General features: G+C 44.3%; 1 protein-coding gene and 1 pseudogene across 8 annotated transcripts in view; both read right to left on the bottom strand.

The window, feature by feature from the left end:
* The window catches only part of neo1a (neogenin 1a), a 230,305-nt gene extending 222,215 nt beyond the window's left edge, over positions 1–8,090 (bottom strand). For 4 of the 8 annotated variants that reach the window (XM_061815281.1, XM_061815277.1, XM_061815280.1 and 1 more), the window contains exon 1: positions 7,401–8,088. In XM_061815281.1, the coding sequence (XP_061671265.1) occupies positions 7,401–7,485 (85 nt within the window). In that variant the 5' untranslated portion in view covers positions 7,486–8,088. Of the gene's footprint in view, positions 1–7,400 lie in introns of all 8 variants that reach the window. The other 4 variants (XM_061815276.1, XM_061815275.1, XM_061815279.1 and 1 more) reach the window with 3 other exon arrangements.
* A 3,708-nt stretch (positions 8,091–11,798) lies between these two features.
* Positions 11,799–11,917, bottom strand: LOC133498726 (5S ribosomal RNA; annotated as a pseudogene).
* Between the last annotated feature and the right edge of the window lie 7,968 nt (positions 11,918–19,885).

The following is a 19,885-nucleotide window of genomic DNA, read 5'->3' on the forward strand; positions in this document are numbered from 1 at the left end:
AACACAGTCTGGGCAATATAGAGCAAAGACGAGGTAGACATGCTGCTTATGTTTGCTTTCGATATTAATGGAGAAAGTTAAAAATTAAATACTGTTGTTTTAAGATGCAATGACTGTCGGAGTATGTGAATAATCAAAGAAAAAGTGGTTAAACTGAACGAGATTTTCTTTTTTCCGAGTGGGAAAGGTCTGGTCTCAAGCCAAAGTAGAAAGTGCAGGATGAGATAGTGTTTAAAATTCCACCTTGGCACATCCTGATCCAGAATGAAAGCACAGACAACAGTGCACAAAAAGCTAATTTTGTATTTTAAATATACATATATATTTATAGATAGTACATCACATAACATTAATAACATAACATTGGGAGCATCATCCTTCCCCGTCGTCAGTAGCTCGCGAGAGGCTGGCTGCTTGAAAAGTAGATATTGGGGTAAAAAAGTCTGGCCACCCCTGATCTAATGTAAGTGTTGATACTCCATCTGTGATCAAAATGTTTGTTTTACATCTCACTTTTATAATAAATGTCAACTGAGTGTCAAATAAGAAAGCTGGACACAAGGACAGTATGCCTCTTATTTGGAGAGTTGTTTACTAATTCCATTTATGTAGCTCAACTTTCTGTAATAGTACAGCTACTGTCTTGCTGTCAAAAAACACGTCTTCACTTTTGCTAGCCATTTCAAAAGCATTCGTGCGCATGTGCAAGCGCATAACAAATTGTGACAGACAATATCCAATCAGTGGGAGGTTCCCACCCTTCAATTTCTTTGATTGGTTAAGAAACCACAATGGGTTTCATGTGTGTGTCTGCTTTCAAGAGGCAGAAATCTTTTTTCCCCACTTCCTCAAATGATTAGGTGTCAGGTTGCACCCTCTGTTTTTTTTTTTCCTTTACCAGATCATTCAGAAATTGGAGCATATATACAATCAAATTAGCGCTGCTTAGCCAAAAATTTACAGCACCCCGCACAGCACCCACAATACTGTAAACCATAGCAGTTCATCCTGAGATGCAGAGTAATTTTACTTTCTATGTCTGTGCATCTCAGACATGGAACACAAATCCAACTATATCAATAATATAAAGAAATCATTCTCTCATTACTCTGGCATTTAGCCAATAGAAATAATTTTGGTAATTGCCACTGACCTGAAACAGAAAGGGTTAATCATGATTTCATGCCAGACAGTCAGAAAAAAAAGGTCTGTCTGATTTTGTCTCACCCAAATGCAATGAAACAACGGCAGTTGTAAATAGAGAAGAAAATTAAGTTCTTTGCATTTTGTGATAGTCCACGACCAGCCAACGGTCAAGCACAACAACGCAGGCATACCCAGCTTTCATATTTCGCTATTTTGAAAAGATTTTTCAGATAAGAAGTCGGTCCTCAGAGCTGTTATTGCATTTTATGCAGTAACAGTCTTTGCGTCTATTAATTTGCCATTAGTGATTGAACATTGTATTACCACATTCATGCAACTCGCCCTTGATAAAGTAGAATTTTTGGGTGCATTTATTTTTTACAATCCATTCGTTATTCCTCTTATTTAAAGTCCAAGTGTCATGCCTATAAACATTCTAAAATAGATATTGTAATGAAAAATACATATCACATTATTCACTTCAATGTCCATACGAAGAAAAAAAATGTTGCAGAAGTGTCATTCTACGATATCCAAGTGGTCGCCATATTGGCTGCATCCTCTGTAAGTGACGTCACCAGTCAAATACGCAGTGCATCGTAACTATGGGAGACGAACACGCCCCTTCTGACACGGAAGCTCTTTTCGAAAAAAGGACAACACCACACAACCAAGTGAAGTTACGGGGCAATATTACACTATTGTTTCGAGTAAAGTAACACTCAGGTAATTCCATTCTTTCGATTGTTCAAGCAATGTCCAGCAATGCAATGAGCCGGCGTTTTGGCTAACACAAAGGAACAATGAGCTACCTTCCCGTAGGTAAAACTAATGGAAACAAACAAGTCCACCTGGGGGCGCTTCTGTCCTCTACGTCACTTCCTGCTTCTTCTCGAAAACATATCCGTCGAGAGGATTTTCATGGTGGGAGTCACAAAAAGCTGTATATGTCAAAATCATGTTTTGTGGTGAAAAAAATGCATGGGCCCATATTGGCTGACGTTTTTTCATTAATAACATACTAAAAATCATCCATTTCATGACACTTGACCTTTAAAGATTAATTTTACACTGAACACTGTTGCATTTTGTTAGTTGAAAAGTAGTCCAACACTAATATTTCCCTAACATGAGGAATAATTATTACAATATTGCTAAAAAAAAAAAAAAATTGGGAATTTAATTTTGGCCATATTCGCGTAGCCTCACTATGTGTCCTTTTATGTAGTCATCACATCCCCACCCCCACCCTAGGGGTGCCAGTATTTTTGAACATGAGTGTGTGTCAAATGAGTTCCTAAACTCCAAACAGCTGACGCACACTAATCCTGATATGCAGAAAAATGGGAGCATGAGAAATTTTCAGAAGTCCATTATTTCCACTGCGAAAGTTGAAAAACATTTTCAAAGCCTGCAGCAAAATATTTTTAACAATTAACGAGCAAATGAATCAACAGGAGTGCATTGCTAGATGAACTAAAAGTCAATTGTCTTTTTACTGTACCACAATAAGGAACCAAAAGTTTAATTTGGGTTACCCATCGAACCCACAGCAGAGGCACCGGCAGAAGTGATGCCCGATGTTCAGAGATATTGATCTGTCTCTCCCCTAAAAATTAAACACCATAAACTGTGACAGTCAGTGGAAATAATTTCAATAATTGCTGTCATTTTGAACACCCCACAAACTCCTACAAGCACAGATTTTGTAACCACAAAAGTACATCACAACCAATGAGCAGCGTGATCACACCACTCTCTACGATGGCAGACCAAAAAAAAAAAAAATGTCCAGTGGGAGGAAGTAGGATTCATTAGTGGCCCAAATAAATCAAACACTTGGCAAAGTACACAGTTATCCAAATCTCTACGTAGAGGTCATTATGACTTCATGCACACTGTGAGCCCACATATAAATAACTAGTATATTGTAGACTCAATATGGTAGACAGCATCTCTGTGTGACGGTTCGCTTGGACGTATTACCGCTATTTGGAAGGAAACCGAAGTGCACAGGGAGAATATGCAAAATCCAGACAGGCGAGGCCAGGAATTGAACCCCAGTCCTCACAATTGTGCAGAAGTTCCTCCAACCAGTCAGTCACCATGCCGCCCTTCTTTCAAACCTTGTCTAAAACAGTATCTTATTCCAAATATGGCCATGCTAGGAATTGTCTTTGTTGCTGCAGACTGAGATGCCTGAAACCGACTGAACTGTTGCAGTGTGCATGGTTGTCTAAGCCATTTGAGTGGCTGACCTTCACTCTGCAATTTGAATCACTGGTGGATGCTCTCACAATGCTAAGTAACAGTAATATCAAGCTAGCTTTCAAAACCAAAATATGTATCTGGGATATTCAGCCGGCCACCACCATTTGCAAGCCATACCAATAGAGTATAAATTGAATGTTGTTTTACGATGACAACTGTATTTATAATTTATTATGAACCTGCAGATTATGTATCAAAGTGTGGAGAGTTGCACAACAAAAATATTTACGGGTAGAACACAACATCCAGTCGGACTTTACATTATATACCGTGTGTGTGTATATATATAAATATATTTCTATAAAAAAAATTTTTAAATAATACTAATCTGGCAGCATGGCGGGTCAGCTGGAAAGCATTGGCCTCACAGTTCTGAGCTCCCAGGTTCAATCCCAGACCCGCCTGTGTGGAGTTTGCATGTTCTCCACGTGCCTGCGTGGGTTTCCTCAGGGCACTCCGGTTTCCTCCCACATTCCCAAAACATGCAAGGTTAATTGGGCACTTTAAATTGCCCCGAGGTGTGATTGTGAGTGTGACTGTTTGTCTCTATGTGCTTTAGGATTGGCTGGCAACCAGTTCAGGGTGTACCCCGCCTCCTGCTCCTTGACAGTTGGGATAGGCTCCAGTATTCCCGCGACCCTCGTAAGGATAAGCGGTTAAGAAAATGGATGGAGGGATACATGGATGAATAATACTAAACTATATTTAGAATTTCATACTGAGCTGCGGATGAAAAAAAAAAAAAAGAGTGGTGGGTCTCTGTCACTGAAATGCACATGTGGAGTACATAAATGGAACCAACACCCTATAAAATGGAACAACATTCATTTTTGGGGTTGTTGATTTAGTTACTTTGTAGCATTATAATATAGCTACTGCAGTTTCTTCATTGATATATGCGCCATGTTGTTTGTGGTTCCAAAACACAAAAATGTTGATTCCCAATAAGAACAGTTTTTCCATTGAGCAAGTTTATATGGACTATATTTGCAGGTTCAACTTGCCTGATGTGGTGCGTAGGGGAACCAGCTCTATTTTTGTAATTGTCCGCTTCAGTTTCTCTTTGTGGTGCAGGCCTTAAAGGAGTGGTTCTTAACCTGGGTTGGATTGACCACCAAGTGTTCGCTGGGGCAGTCACTGGGCTTCAACGGAGTATTCGACACACACGATGTGTGAGTGCGCCCATGTGTCCAGGAAAGTTTTTTTACAATGCATTTTAAATTCCGTGTTCATGCTGTTCAAAATGCAATACTGCGTCACGGTGGGCGTTTACCATTGTGCCGCTACACGTCGAGTTGAAATGCTTTGTTCTTTTTTTTAAAACTCTTTATTTAACAACAATTCAGTGATATATTTGAGTTGCTACCATTGTTGTGGCATCAGACAGTGCATCTAATAAAAAAGAGCCCCTATAAAAAAACTGCTCTTACCTATGTACCCTTTCCCAGGACTTTAGAAATAACAAAGAAAAGTAATATAATTTGTTGTTAACTTTGACATCAAAGTCCATTCCTCTTATGAAAGTGACACTTGCCAAGGGATATGGCAACAGCAAAATTCACATTCATTTCAAAAATTCACATTCACGTTGGCTTCACAGTTCCGAGTACCGGGGCTCAAATGTATGTCCCGCCTGTGTGGAGTTTGCACGTTGTCCCCGTGTCTGCGTGGGTTTTCTCTGGGGAATCCGGTTTCCTCCGAAATCCCAAAAACATGCATTCATTTGAGACTCTAAATTGCCCCTAGGTCTGATTGTGACTGCGACTGTTGTCTGTCTCTATGTGCCCAGCGATTGGGTGACAACGGTGTCCCCCGCTTCCTGCCCGATGATAGTTGGGATTGGCCCCAGCACTCCGGAAAGCCTTGTGAGGATAAGCAGCTCAGAAAATGGATGGATGGCTTTTCAAATGAAGTGAGTCCTTACAGCCTGTTACTGTGCCCATTAAGATTTAAATACTAATTTTGCTGTGAAAACCGTTAAATTTGTTGATAAGCTGTGCAATAAAAAGATATTTTGTTTGTCAACGTCGTCGTGATTAGTGGACTAATCTTGGCAGCCTTAATTACAGGTTTTAAAGAGGTTACCGGATGATTAATTCAACCTGAATTTATTGGTCTTTCTACAGAACCTGTTGAATCCCCGGAGCTTCCCCATCACAACACACAATGGCATCAACTTGCTCTCTCAGCAGCAGAATATAGAAATATAGCACCTGTTGCCAAAAAACAATCATGTACTCTATACAACAAACATGAATTTGTTACGGTTTCAGTTCCTTGACAGATAATTCACAATATTTTACAAAAAAAAAGGCATAAAAAATCTTTAAAAGCATTTTACTTTGAAAATATGGAACCCAAAAAAAAAGAACTTGACAGGAGGTTTTGAAAAGGCTGAAGACAACTATCAGTGCGCCAATGAAAACAACAGTTTGTTTGAGAAGTCTGCAGGCGATGTTACATCTAAGGTGGTCTGTGTTAATAAAATCGTGTGCATAGTGCTGTGGAAAAGCAAAGAGGGTGGCCAAATGTTTACACATTTCAGCAAGTTATTTGCATTGTCCGCGGGGAGACGATCAGCACACAAGTCGATCCCAGCAGGATTACAGAGATAAGATAGGCCCTAAGTAGATTTTACACTGCCAGCAGCAACTTGTTTACAAAAGCCAAAGTTTTTGTGGAATGTTACAACAACTTGCAGGACGCACCAAAGGGAACAGGGAAGAATAGATGCCACATTTCACATTTTCACATCAGGCAGAACTTTCATTAAAAAGTGAGGTAATCTGTTGAATCTGTAACCGACCCAAATGTGACGAACTCTGCAAACAACTTGTTGCTGCCAACTTGAAGATAACTTGTGGTGACTATGTTAAAAACGTGAACTTTTTTTTTTGGGGGGGGGGGTGAGGGGGGCTGGCAGGTACCCCATAATTAGTAATTTGAGACTCCCTCACCGCGTGTGGGTTCCAGTCCAATTGCCTGGAATCAATCAAAACTCCCAAAGGAACTCCCTGGTCCCCCTAATCTCCTGGTTTTATTACTTTCCAGACAGTCAGCCCGTTTCACCCTACCCCCATCTCCCTCTTTTGTATGGGTCTCCTACTAAACCGAGGAGGTTGTTTCTTTTTTTTGCTCCACACTACACCCTCTCTCTTTTGTATCTCTCTTTCCACCAGCACTGCAGAGCTCTTTCATCAGGCTTCATGCGCAAGTAGAAACCAGTCAATTCCAAGCTTTTCTTCTTCAGGAAGCAAAACCAAGCCTTTCCCAACACATGAGCACACAGACACGCGCACACTGGTCGAGCCCAATAATCTTTTCCAAACACACGCTTGCACGGCTGTGATAATACGGCTAAGATGAGGTATGCGGGGAAAACTCCAAACAGGTATTTTCTGTCATACTGCTTAAAATGACAACAGATTGCCAAGAATGACTTGAGCTCAGACTGCAATCAATAGCTCTCTGTGGTCTTCAAATGACCGGGGATGGTGGGCAGTGACATTTCCGCACAACACAACACCACCACCAGTTGGACTGATGGTGCAAAGCTAATGAATTGGGAATGTGTTTATCCGTCAGCTAAACGTGTATTGACAGCCAGGTAATGAGATGTCTACCGGACTGATGGCGCAGCTTCCCTCGCTTGATCGTGCCTATTTGCATCGAGAGGCCAACACATTCAAACACGTGTCTGGTTTGTATTTCACATTCAAATAAACCATCGAACCAATTTGCGTGAAGGATGTGGAAGACGCGGCATCCCAATGTAGCCGGTTGACGGCTAAAAGAAGTTCGTGTACTTTGAAACTTGGCAAAATTGTGAAAGGCGCAACACAATCAGCTGTCAGGTCTGCTTTTCTAGAACAACAATTTGAGCTTTGTCCGTCTCGACCCACAGGGTGTTGTGGTTTAAGTTTCCACATTTGGAAATGGCAAAAATCAGCAACGCGAGAGAGAAAAGCGAACAAGATGTGTACCTTTGTCGACATGCTTAGCCGCCGTGCTCAGAAAGGTGAGACCGGACAGGAGAGAGAGGAGCCACAGAGCTCCCCGCTCGGCCATCACTTTTCACAAATAAATCTCGGCAGGCTTCAGGAATCCCGGCTTTTCAACGAAATCCTTAAAAAAAATACAAAACAAAAGTCCGGAATATGCGCCTAGGGAAAAAAGAAAAAAAAAACTAAGTTCAAAGAGGCAGACCGCCAAGACGCATGCGGAGCCAGGTACTCAGAAAAGAGTCCGGGTAAAACATGGAGCTGGTGAAACAGCGCCGCAGGTTAGCCACACTCTTTTCACAACTTGGACCAGGCAGAGGTCGGAAGGAAGGAAAAAAAAAAAACATCAATCCATGACTAGGGAGGCGCAGCGCAAAGACGAGCTTAGCAGTCGAGCGAGGTCCAGCGCGCCGGCTTGTTCATTCCAGTGTCGGCCGGAACTTGGAAGCACAACACGAGAAGGCGCTGGCAGATGGAGGCAAGATGAGACCCAGGCAGAAAGGGAAATCTCGACCGTAGCCAGCTCGCCGCTCACAGTCTGGACGTGAGCGAGCAGCGTGGTGGGGAAGGAGGAGAGGAGGAGGGCTGGAGCTCCAGCGGCTCCCCGGAAAACGGGGCCTGGAACCTCTAAGGAGTTTGGCCGCCGCTAAAATGTGGCGAGGATCCTCTTGCAGGGGATCCTAGCAATCAATAGGCTTGGAATTTTCTTTTAGTATAGTTTTCAGCTCTTTTTAAGACTTTGATAGTCACATTACGATAATTTTTTTTTATTAGTTTTACTATTTTTTTTAGACAGGGTATTTCTCAGGTGCAGGATTAAAAAATGCTACAATAATTTTAGAAATAAAATAAAGATATTGAATTTTTAAAACTTGATAACAGCTAACAAATGGCCAATTGGCCAAAAATCCAATTGTGTACTACACAACTGTCCACAAAACTTGAACTGCAATAAATACACTGAATAAAACTGCTTCAATCTCTGGTTAGGTGTGGATGGTGTGCCTGGTCCAAACCACACATGAACATCATGGTCTGTTATTTGAAACACAGTCTACAAATATAACATGTAATTTTCTGACATAATTGAAATTAATGAGCCACATATATTGCCTAATTTTTCTGCCTTACTCTAACTGATCTATGGCCTACTAATGAGAAGTGGTATTTAACTCATTTAGATGAAAACATGACACAAGCCTAATTTCAAAAGTAACAGTTTACAAACTATTATAATATATAGTATTTTTGGATGCATTTTTAAAAAAATAAATATGCATTCAGAATTGATCAAAATTCAGCTAAGGAGATCAATAAAAGAGGCCACATTAACAGACGGAATGGTGATTTTGTTTCCCATCATTGTAAATATTCAGTAAGGTTTATTATGATATGTACTACACATGAAAATCACCTGTCATCAAAATTAAAATATCATATGGTTTATTTGAATATAGAGGCCATATTTAAGCATATATAACTTGACTCATCAGATGACATGGCATGGTGGGTGGAAATCCAAAGAAAAGCTTAGGTAGTAGAAATAGTCCCATATGCTTCAGCTGAAGTTGCTTAAAAAGAGCCCGGGGCCACTGTGTATTGCATTTTGGCAGGGGATGAAAAAGACAATAAAAATGACAGCAAGGTTATAATTCCAAGGAGAAACCACCCTTTGCTTGTGACCTGGCTTAAGCGGGAAGGGAATGAAGAAAAAGAGGCCTCTTCAGTGTCAAGCCTGCAACAGAGGGTAAAAACAATGACATTCACTTGGAAATATGGAACAGCTCCCTCCGCTGGTTTAAAAACCCGACGTCACATTTGTCATGTCCATTCAGCCCCCTGCTTCGCTAAATTGGTGTGCCTCAGGGCTAACATTTTAGGTCATGTTTTCACCATTATATTTCAAGTATACCACAGAAAAAAATTGCATCATCATTAAACACGAGCCTGAGATAAAATTACCTTTTTTTTAACCTTAAAAGAACACATTGAGATACACATTTTAGGAGTTCAACAGAACAAAGCTATGAATGATTCAGTGTTTTGTCTGTAAATTGTTAACACACAAGACTGTCAAAAGGGAGAGGAATATAACTAATGCATCATCCACCAAAAGAGAATCAACAGAATGAAGAAGCCTTACAATTTTAATGGTAAACTTTAACTATGTATGCACAAATTGATCCTGATCTTACACTCCTTTTTTTTTTTTTTAAATCCCACGAGCAAAGATGAGAAAACTGTTATTTTTATTCCATTCCTCTTATTTGGGGAGTTAACTAAAGTCAGGTCAGAATAGGCTCCATCTTACTAGTGACCCTCTAGTAAAGGGATAGATGCTGGTACAGATCGGTCCTTGACTTAGTGGAACTTCTCAAAATTTGAGAAAATAACAGGTTTCACGGTTTGCACATCTGGCTCGCAGTTCTGAGGATCCCACCTATGTGGAATTTGCATATTTTCCCTGTGACTGCGTGGGTTTCCTTTCGTTACTCCAATGTCCTCCCACGACGCAAAAATGCATGGTAGGCTAATTGAAGACTAAATTGGCAGTAGGTGTAAATGTGAGTGAGAATGGTTGTTTGTTAATTCAATTAAGGGTCTCCAAAGCCTCTCAACCGAAGATTGAAACACGCCAACGTACACGAAGCATGTTGCAGCCACACGTTAATCTTCGGCAGACTTTTTTTCTGAAGCGCATTGTTCTTAAATGAGTCCAATGCATATTTAAAAAAAAAAAGAAAATAAAGCATCGGTCACACAGAGGTTTACCGAAGGTCAAATTCTTGATTGAGAACAGATCCAGCAATGAAATATTTGTATGCGTCCAGACTTTTCCACGTTTTTAAACTCTTTCGTGTAAATCTCGATGACTTACTCACCAGATCCATGTGTAGATTCGGTTGTCCAAGACAAGTGGAAGCTGGTTAATAGTCCACTTTCTTATTCGCGAAAATATCGACTTCGGCATTAAATATGGGTTCTCTATGCCAAGTGTCTCTCATGTTTCCACGTACCTTCGTTTATCACCTTCTAAATGTTTAACGGTATCGGACAAATCTATGGGCATCGTGCTATAAGACGTATTTTTGCGTCGTCTCCAAACGACTTAGCATTGAAGAATGCCTTGTTTGACCGACACTTCCAGCCAGTGATGCGATTTGATGACGTAGGTGCACGAGCTCTATTGTGTTTCTCTGAGGCCAGTGAGGTTGTGTCTGGTGTATGGAGGCTGTTAATGTTCATCATTCAGTGATACGCATGTGTAAAAAAAACAATACTGTATCATGAAACAGGTGGAAACTGGTTAGAGCGTTGGCCCCACAGTTCTGACAAGTGAGGGTAAAATCCCAGACCCGCCTGTGTGGAGTTTACATGTTCTCCCCGCTCCTACGTGGGTTTTATCCAGGCACTCTGGTTTCCTGCCCTGCTCCTCATACCTCAGGAGAAATCTTTACATCCCAATTAAGTCTTAATTCTACTCTTTGGCATTTAGTTACAGTACACATAGGGCTGTTTTACAGCAGCTTGCTTCCAACCCCCTCGTCTCCCCTTCGGAGCGAGGAGCCACTGACCAAATCTGAGCCTGTTGCTATTTGGGTTCTGCAATGACCAAATGGGACAGGATCTGAGGTGAATCACTTCCCCTGGAGTCATTGCCATGGAGGTTTCTGCTTCAAACAAGCGGTCCAAGTCCGGTGCCAGAACCATTGAAGGCAATTACCCTGTGGTGCTTATTTCTCTTTAAATGGACTCTTATGCTATCTGAATGAACATTGTTGGGCATCTCACCATTACGATGAACATTGTACAACAACAGACTATGTGACAAATGTTTCCCACTCGACATCCATTGCAAACTGGTCATCCTGGAAGGAGAACACCCTCCTCTCCCAATATGCGGACCCTGTACACTGTGTATAGTTTAATTTTTCTCAAAATGGGGTTTTGAGTTTTTCCTTGCCCGACTGGGGATTTTGACTAGGGGATGTTATTAATCGTTGCCAACTGTGGGCATGTGAACCACTTTGAGAGACCTTTGCGATTAAGGGCTATAAACTTGAGTTGCTAATACTTGCATTTCATTTCTGATACTTTCAGACTTTGCTTAAATAGTATTCTATGACGTGACTTCAACCTCTAACACAGTTGTTTTCTATTAAGATACTTGCACTTTTACTCAAGAACAACTATCAGGTACTTTGTAAAATACTATATAACTGAGTCAGAGTAATAGTTGTATTTACTGTCTTCTTCTTCTTTGCCTTTCGGCTTGTCCCGTTAGCGTGACATCTCAGATGAACACTCATATTTTTTTGGCACAGTTTTACGGCGGATGCCCTTCCTGACGCAAACCCTCTGCATTTAGCCGGGTAGAGAAGCTTACACCACCTGGTATTCCCAGGCGGTCACCCATCCAAATACTAACCAGAGCCAAACCTGCTTAGCTTCCGAGATCTGACAAGATTGGGCGTTCTCAGGGTAGCATGGCCGTAAGTAGTTGTATTTACTGTATGTAAGATATTAAGGTAATTCTGCCCAAGCTTACGCTATAAGTCATGGTCATTGTAGTGTTACATGAATGACCATTATAAAATCACAAACATTATTTTCGAGACATGAACGCATAACTGCTCCACTGCATGTTCTTCGCTTTCTAAAGAAGCAAATATAAGAGCCAATTCCATGGTGGAGTGGCCAATTAAAGTCAACTTATATCCAATGGACATTAGCACTGCTCACCTCAAATTCTTTGACAGCATTTTTAAGCTCATAGCCTATTGGCTTTCGTTGTGGGGGAAAAAAACGATGCATGTAATTTGGATTATTTAATAAGGTTGTAGCAGAAGGGTTGCTATGGTGACCGACTGGTTAGCACCTGTATGTTCTCCCCGTGCCTGTGTGGGTTTTCTCTGGGTACTAAAGTTTCTTCCCTGGTTTCCCCAAAAACATGTATGGTGGTTTGACTGAAGACTTAAAATTGCCTGTAGGCGTGAGTGTGCGTGTCAATGGTTTTAATGTGCCCACTTCAGGATGTACCTCGACTCTCGTCCAAAGATAGCTTGGATAGGGTCCATCATACCTGTGAACCTAGTGAGGATAAGCGGAATTGAAAAGGGATGGATGGATGGATAGATAAATAAGGTTATAACAAACAGCCAACGGTAAAAACTGTATTGACATCCTGAAAGGTGCAAGGAGAGTATCCAGAAATGACAAATGATTATTACACGAGGGTGTGTTGTTACCATTTGTATTTGTAGAGGGCTGCAGAACCATGCCCGCAAGAGCAATAAATTTGTACACTGACAAAATCAAGTACAATAAATTTGCACTGACAAAATCAAGTACACACTATTTTCTAGGGCTCTGCACAAATTGTTGGTGACTGAAATTAGCATTCGAGTGCATATTGCATGATTTATTGGCTGTATTTACAGTGGACGCCATCTGGACAAACTGCATAGTTTCTGCGCAGGTGCACAGTTTAGTTCTTCCTTCCTGTTGATCATGGATCACAGACACAAATACCTATCGCCATCCACTGAGATTCTCCAATAGCTGAGCAGGAGAAGATGCATTGATATGAGTTACTTAGATATTACTGGTAGATTAGTGCAACAGCCAGAACGAGGCGACTACGGCAGAATAAATGGGAGAAAGTAAAGCACGCTCCAACACAGCATAGCAAATGAAGAGAGTTAGCCGGCTAGCCAGCTAGCTAGTTAGCTGGAATGGTACCTGCTTGGGCCAGGCAGCGAGAGTGCTGCAATGACAGGCACAAAACCAACCCTGGCTTCTAACTTTGGCCACAGTACAGCAAGGGATCCTGGTTAAAGTAAGTCATCTAGAACGCGAAACAGAAGCCAAAATGTACCAGCATGCTCTCTGTCTGGTTCAATAGGTTGTTTTTAAATAATAAAATGGGATGTTTCATCTGCTGGTAATGATGGGCAAATGATACTGAGGCTTTGGAGCTTGGGTCACTTTTGCTGAAGTGGAATGATTTGAAAGGCTGTGTCAGAGCTTGTATAAAAACACCAGTGCCACATGACCGATGATGTTCGACGCTTCGGACCTACTATTTTCCATTTATCTGTCAGTGATTCTTTTGGAGAAAACCTATGCATGCACATGGGGAACATACAAACTCTATACGGAAAGGTTTGAGCTAAGATTTGAGCACTGTACCTCAGAACTGCAATGCTGACGTGCTCTTTAAAATGTTACCTTTATATAGAATTTTTACACAATGTGATTTCCTTGTATCAGAAAAATGATTCCGAAGTTGGTTATTTTATCAAATGGCTGTGTGGATACTGTACAAGTACCGTACTGATTTCAATGTGATCCCAGTATGTTCGTAATCTTATTTAAAAGCAGATCAAGAGGCATGAGAATCAGTTCTTAGAAAAAACAGATGTTAGTATTTTGTGCATCTTGCAGATTATTCACACTCTTTATCCACTAAGCACAAAAGAGCATCTTGAAGCTCATCAACGATGAGAGTCATAGTCAACACATGGGTGGTGACTGCTGTGACTGTCATATGTTTAATGCAGCGGTTTCAAACTGGGGGGCAGCCAGGGGGTGTGGTGTTATGTCAGAGTGGCCTGGAGGGGGGAGCAACCATCAACTATCATGAAAACTTGTCATTATTACCCTTCTATTGTTGTTCATGTTTTTGGTTGATTCCCAAGGAATAATGGTTGCAAGCGGGGGTGTAGGAGGTGGGGGTATTTGAGCACCCCTGCTCCCCCGCGTTAAAATTTTCAGCGCACCGCCTTTATAATTTTCAGTGCCACCCCTGCTTTAACATTTTTAGAGACCACTCATCCAATCCCCCAGCTGGAAAAAACATGGGAAGGGAGGGGGGCGCCCAAGAAAGTTTGGAAACCACTGGTTTAATGTAAGTTGTTTATTCTCTGCAGTCCAACCTCATAACTTTACAGATTTGTCTCATCCTTGCATGAGCTCATTTCAAATCCCCACAAAATTTTCCCTGTGAATAATTTGTTCAGAAGAATTCAGTTTTCTTTAGAAATGTCTCACCTATACAAAATTGAAAAAGGTTAACAATAAAAATATCCATCTTAATTCATTGTAATTACTAGGCTATCCAACGTTTTCTAATGTTAACAGATCTTTAAGACTGAGATCTAACCAGGATATAAACCACCAGTAAGTTAGTCCATACAAAACACCCAACAATAAAGATTCCAGCAGCATGTAAAATGTAAAATTTCACACACTGCTCCCTGACATGGGCACACCTTTCACACGTGCAGGACTTTGCTGTCTTTGCTTTTTGCTGCCTGCTGCTAGGAATTATACTAAATTACCTCTCAGGGTGCGGCTTAAATAGTGCAGCGATGAGGCAACTGATGACGTCTAGCATGCCCCTTACAATAGTAATAATAAGTGAACAAAAGTACTACAGTGCAACAATTAATTGTCATCCCTGAGCACCATTTTATTGAACTCAACTTGATTCAAGGAAACTGTCTGTAAACAGATCAAAATGATGCATGCAATACGTAATAATCACAAAATCAATCCAGATATCAGCCTGTGTCTGATCATGCAGGTTACACACGTCCAAATATTAATTGATTTTATAAAGTGTGAGCGCCCCAACTCCATCCATCCATCCATCCATCCATCCATCCATCCATCCATCCATCCATCCATCCATTCATCCATCCATCCATCCATATCCTTATCCTTAGCCACCTATCCTCACAAAGGTTGTAGGAGTGCTGGAACCAATGCCAGCTGTCAAAAGGAAGGAGGCGGGGTACATCCAGATCGTTGAGCTTCATGCCCCGTTCGAGTACTTCCGTATCCCTGATGGTCAACCCGTGTGTACCGACCTCCGCCTGTTCTCCGACCGACCCCGTAAGCCTGGCTCCTTTGACACTCCTGCCTGCTTTGATCGTTCTCCCGTGTACCGACTCCTGCCTCCCCACTCACCTGCTCTCTTCGCCCGACGTCCCAACTACCACTGCTGCACCTGACTGCCTATCCGATCCCCGACCATTGAATAATAAACGTTTTTCCTGAATTACCTCTGCGTCTCCTGTGTCCTGCTGCATTTGGGTCCTTTCTCCGTTCCGATGGGTCGTGACAGAACGATCTGGCCAAAACAGGACCCAGCGGGAAAGACCCCCGGGACCGACGCAAGGTAGACTGACTGCTGGGGGACCAAGCCTGTCCGATCCGGGTTGGCTCCATGACGTCCTCCGCTTCCGTGTCACATGCTCCGCCGGCGAGCTACGAATACGTCCCGACCACGACACGTCCGGCACCCCATATTCTTCTGGACTCTGACTTTTCGGACAATGAGGAGGACCTTGATTTGTATGCCCGGCTGCCTGAGTACGACTCCGATTATTTCGATTACGAATCTCTTCGTCCGATCTTCAATCCCGGCCAGTTTGTTTCACCTCCCCGCATTTCCAGCACCCGAACGTCTTCTCCCGGTAGGTCCGAGTACACCAACCCATTTGTGGGAACCTGCTTGGCCATCTACACGGGACCTCCGCGTGGCGGCCAGAGGAGACGCCCCGGCCAGGCGCTCCCTTGTGCAACGATGAAACCGGCAGACCCGCAGCTAGTGGCGAAGCTTCCAGCCAAAAGGGAGGAGGAGCCCCCAAATCACGAGGTGTTCTGCCGCGAAATGCGGGCAGAGATAGAGTGGCAGAGCACCGAATTGGCGGCTCTCACGGCCCAGGTTCAGCGAGGTTGAAGAACCAGCCGAGCTACGCTGACGTCGCAACTGCAACGGACTCGCTGCTGACGCAGATTCACGCTGCAGTGGGAACGGACCCGCCACCTCGCCAAACGCACGTTGCAGTGGGAACGGGTCCGCCACCTCGACACGTCCATGTCGCAGTTTCAACGGACTGGTTACGGACTCATGCTCACGCGGCAGTTGGAACTGACCCGCTCCCGAGACACGCCCACGTGTCAGTTTTGCCTGACTCTTTGCCTACTCTCATTCACGTCGCCGTGGAAACAGATCCACCACCGCTCCCGAGACACGCCCACGAGTCAGTTTCGACTGACTCTCTGCCTACTCTCGTTCACGTCGCCGTGCAAAGGGATCCGTCTCCTCGCCATTCCCACGTACCGGTGGAAACGGATCCACATCGAGGTTTTGGCTGTTCCAAGCAGAGCTCAAGTGGCAGTGGAAACCGATCCACCGCCGCCTCACGTTGCTGTCCAGGCGGTGGCGACGTTTCCGCAGCCGCTTCTCGTCCGTGCCCAGGAGTACCGGTGGCGACCGGCCCCCGGCCGCTCCACACTCCTGCTTCGTCGGCGACCGGTCTGTGGTCGCCCCCCGCTCTTGCTCCAACGGTGACGGGCACGCCGATACGTTCCCGTCCAGGAGGTGGCGATGGTGCCGCCCCCTTCTCATGTTTCTGTCCAGGAGGAGGTGGCAATGGTTGCGCTGGCGCCGCCTTCTCACATTCCCGTCCAGAGGAGGGGCGATGGCTCCGCCTTCTCACGCTGCTGTCCGGGAGGAGGTGGTGCTGCCGCCGCCTTCTCACGTTCCCGTCCAGGAGGTGGCGATGGTGCCGCCGCCTCACGTTGCCGTCCAGGAGGTGGCAATGGCGCCGCTGCCTTCTCACATTCCCGTCCAGGAGGAGGTGGAGTTGGAGGAGGTCACGATGTTGCCGCCGCCTTCTCACATTCCTGTCCAGGAGGTGGCGACGGTTCCCCAGCCACTTCACGTTCTTGTCCAGGAGTACCACCGATGACCGGCCCGCGGCCGTCCCACACCCCTGTCTGGACGGCAACAGGAGCTGGGGAGTTCTGTTGAGCCACCCCGGAGTTGGAGAGCGTTCGGGATGGCTGTGATGGTGATGGTGGCGGTCATGGCTCTGGTCCTCCTCTTCGCTCCTGATGGTTCCCAGCCGCTTCATGACCTGGCCTCGTTGGTGACCAATCCATGGCTTCCTCCTGCCCAAGCCTCAGTGGCGACCAATCCCTGGTCGTCTCGCAACCATGGCGTGGGAGGTTCTCGTCCGGAGCAGTTGCCTGCCTCGGTCTGGTTCCTGCTTTGCCGTTTGGTTCCTCACCGAGGTCGTCCGACCGAATCGCCCCGTGGTGATCCTGGTGCTTGGCGTCCGGGTCGTCCTCCTGACCTATCCACCCAGACGCCTCGCGTTTGGTGGCCTGGATGTCCACTAGACTGGGGTTGCGGGGGGGCGTGCCCTCCTCCGGACCCCCTTCCTCCCGCCCCTGGATGTGTTAATTATTGTGTCTGTTTCTTTCGTTTAGGCACGTCTGGGAGCAGTGCCTTTGGGGGGGGGGGGGGGGGGGGGGAACTGTCATGATCGTGCCGCTCCAGCCCGCCAGCCCGGGCTGTGCGGGTGTCCGTGCGGTTGCGCTGATTGGAGGCGCACACCTGCGCCTCATGCGGGCTGATTATTCTGTGTATTTATATGACCCCGATGACGACTGGTCCCCACCAGATCGTTGAGCTTTATGTCCCGTTCGAGTACTAACGTATCCCTGATCGACAACCCGTGTGTACCGACCTTCGCCTGTTCTCTGACCAACCCCGTAAGCCTGACTCCTTTGACACTTCTGCCTGGATTGATCGTTCTCCCGCGTACCGACTCCTGCCTGCCCGCTCATCTGCTCTCTTCGCCCGATGTCCCAACTACCGCTGCTGCACCTGACTGCCTGCTCGATCCCCGACCATTGAATAATAAACGATTTTCCCCGAACTACCTTGCATCTGATGAGGATCCTTCTTTTCTACAAGAAAGACACATCACTCCTTTTTTAAAAGACTAGGGAGAGACAGTAGTTTACCAGTCTGGTTAAAATGTTAGTGGCCTTTAATGAATACGTATCTAGTCAAAGCTATTAAGCCCAACAGTTCTTATTTGGCCAAATCTTTTCACACTACAACAGATCCATTTCTGTGCATATTTTACAGACAGGCATGAGTGATTCTCAGGATCATTTGCTCAATGTGGCCAAGAACAGACCTTGTACTTCAAAGGTCATATAATCTATATCCATCCATCCATCCATCCATCCATCCATCCATCCATCCATCCTCACAAGGGTTGTGGGAGTGCTGGAGCCTATCCGAACTGTCATTGGGCAGGAGGCGGAGTAAACCCTGAACTCGTTGCCAGCCAATTGCAGTGCACATAGAGACAGACAACAATCACACTCACAATAACACCTAGGGGCAATTTAGAACCCCCAATTAATGTGCTCGGAGAAAACCCACGCAGGCACGGGGAGAACATGCAAACTCCATCCAAGAGAGGACGGGATTTGAATCCTGGTCCTCTGAACTATGAGGGCAACGCTCTACAGCTGCGTTACTGTGCCGCCCTCTATATACATTTGAGCTCAATCATGAAAGCGCTAAGGCATTTGCAAGGATAACGATGGGAGAAAGGAATGTGTAATTTCTCAAAACTGGGTTCTCAAATAAATCCTACAAAACAAGATAATGCAGTCGTGTGTCCACTGCCCACACTCCCCTCCTCCTTTGTTAGACTTCATCTTGAGAAGGCAGACACTTCCTTATCATCCCAGCAGGAGCCCTCAGTATGGGGACGCTGGCCTTATAAATGGAGTCTAAACATGAGCTTCAAAACGAATACTGTATGCAGTCTGGAATTTGCCATGGTGGCTGCTTTGACTTACAGGCATTTAAATATGTTTAAAGAGGCCAACTGTGGAGGGCCCTGCATTTTCCCTTGCTTTAAAGTAAATATTTACAGATTTTTGGGAAACCCTGTTGTTACATTAAAATTCTAAATATCCTGCTGTTATTATGATAAAGGCGGGTGTATGTTATGAATTGTACAGTGTTGTTTCAAAGCCAGTCAGTTTTTCTTTTCCTATTTTCACAACCTCTCCTGCTCATTTGCTCACCAGATGGGCTTGGTTTGCTTTTCATGCTGGTATGAAAAGGGTGGCTTTCTGTTCTTCTCATGATGAGCATCTTTTAGATGAGCTGAAGTCACTTAAGTGGGTGTCTCGGCAACACATGAAGCTTTCCAAAGTTGTACAACCGCAGTCTGCCTTCCCTCTTGCTCACCTCCCGCCTTCCCCTTCAGCCTCAGCTCTTGTGGTTAAGGGCCTTTTTCCTGCCAGAGGACGTTGACTGTTGTTTCTGGAATTGCCATGGCCACTTAGACAGGCTCTATCAATCAACATGGACTGCAAATCATTAAAAAGAATAAGTAAATAAACAATAAATCAAAAACATAAAGTAGCATCGAATCTTCCGTAATTTTTTTTTTTTTTTTTATGGGGCCAAATGGCACCGGCAAGGTGGAGCAGCTGTAAAGCGTTGGCCTCACAGTTGTTAGGACATTCACACACGACTCCACCTGTGTGGGTTTTCCAATGCATTAATTGGTCACTCTAGATTGTCCGTAGGTGTGAATGTGAATGTGACTGTTGTCTGTCTCTATGTGCACTGT

Source organism: Syngnathoides biaculeatus, chromosome 3, assembly GCF_019802595.1.
Source record: "Syngnathoides biaculeatus isolate LvHL_M chromosome 3, ASM1980259v1, whole genome shotgun sequence".
NCBI lineage: Eukaryota > Metazoa > Chordata > Actinopteri > Syngnathiformes > Syngnathidae > Syngnathoides > Syngnathoides biaculeatus.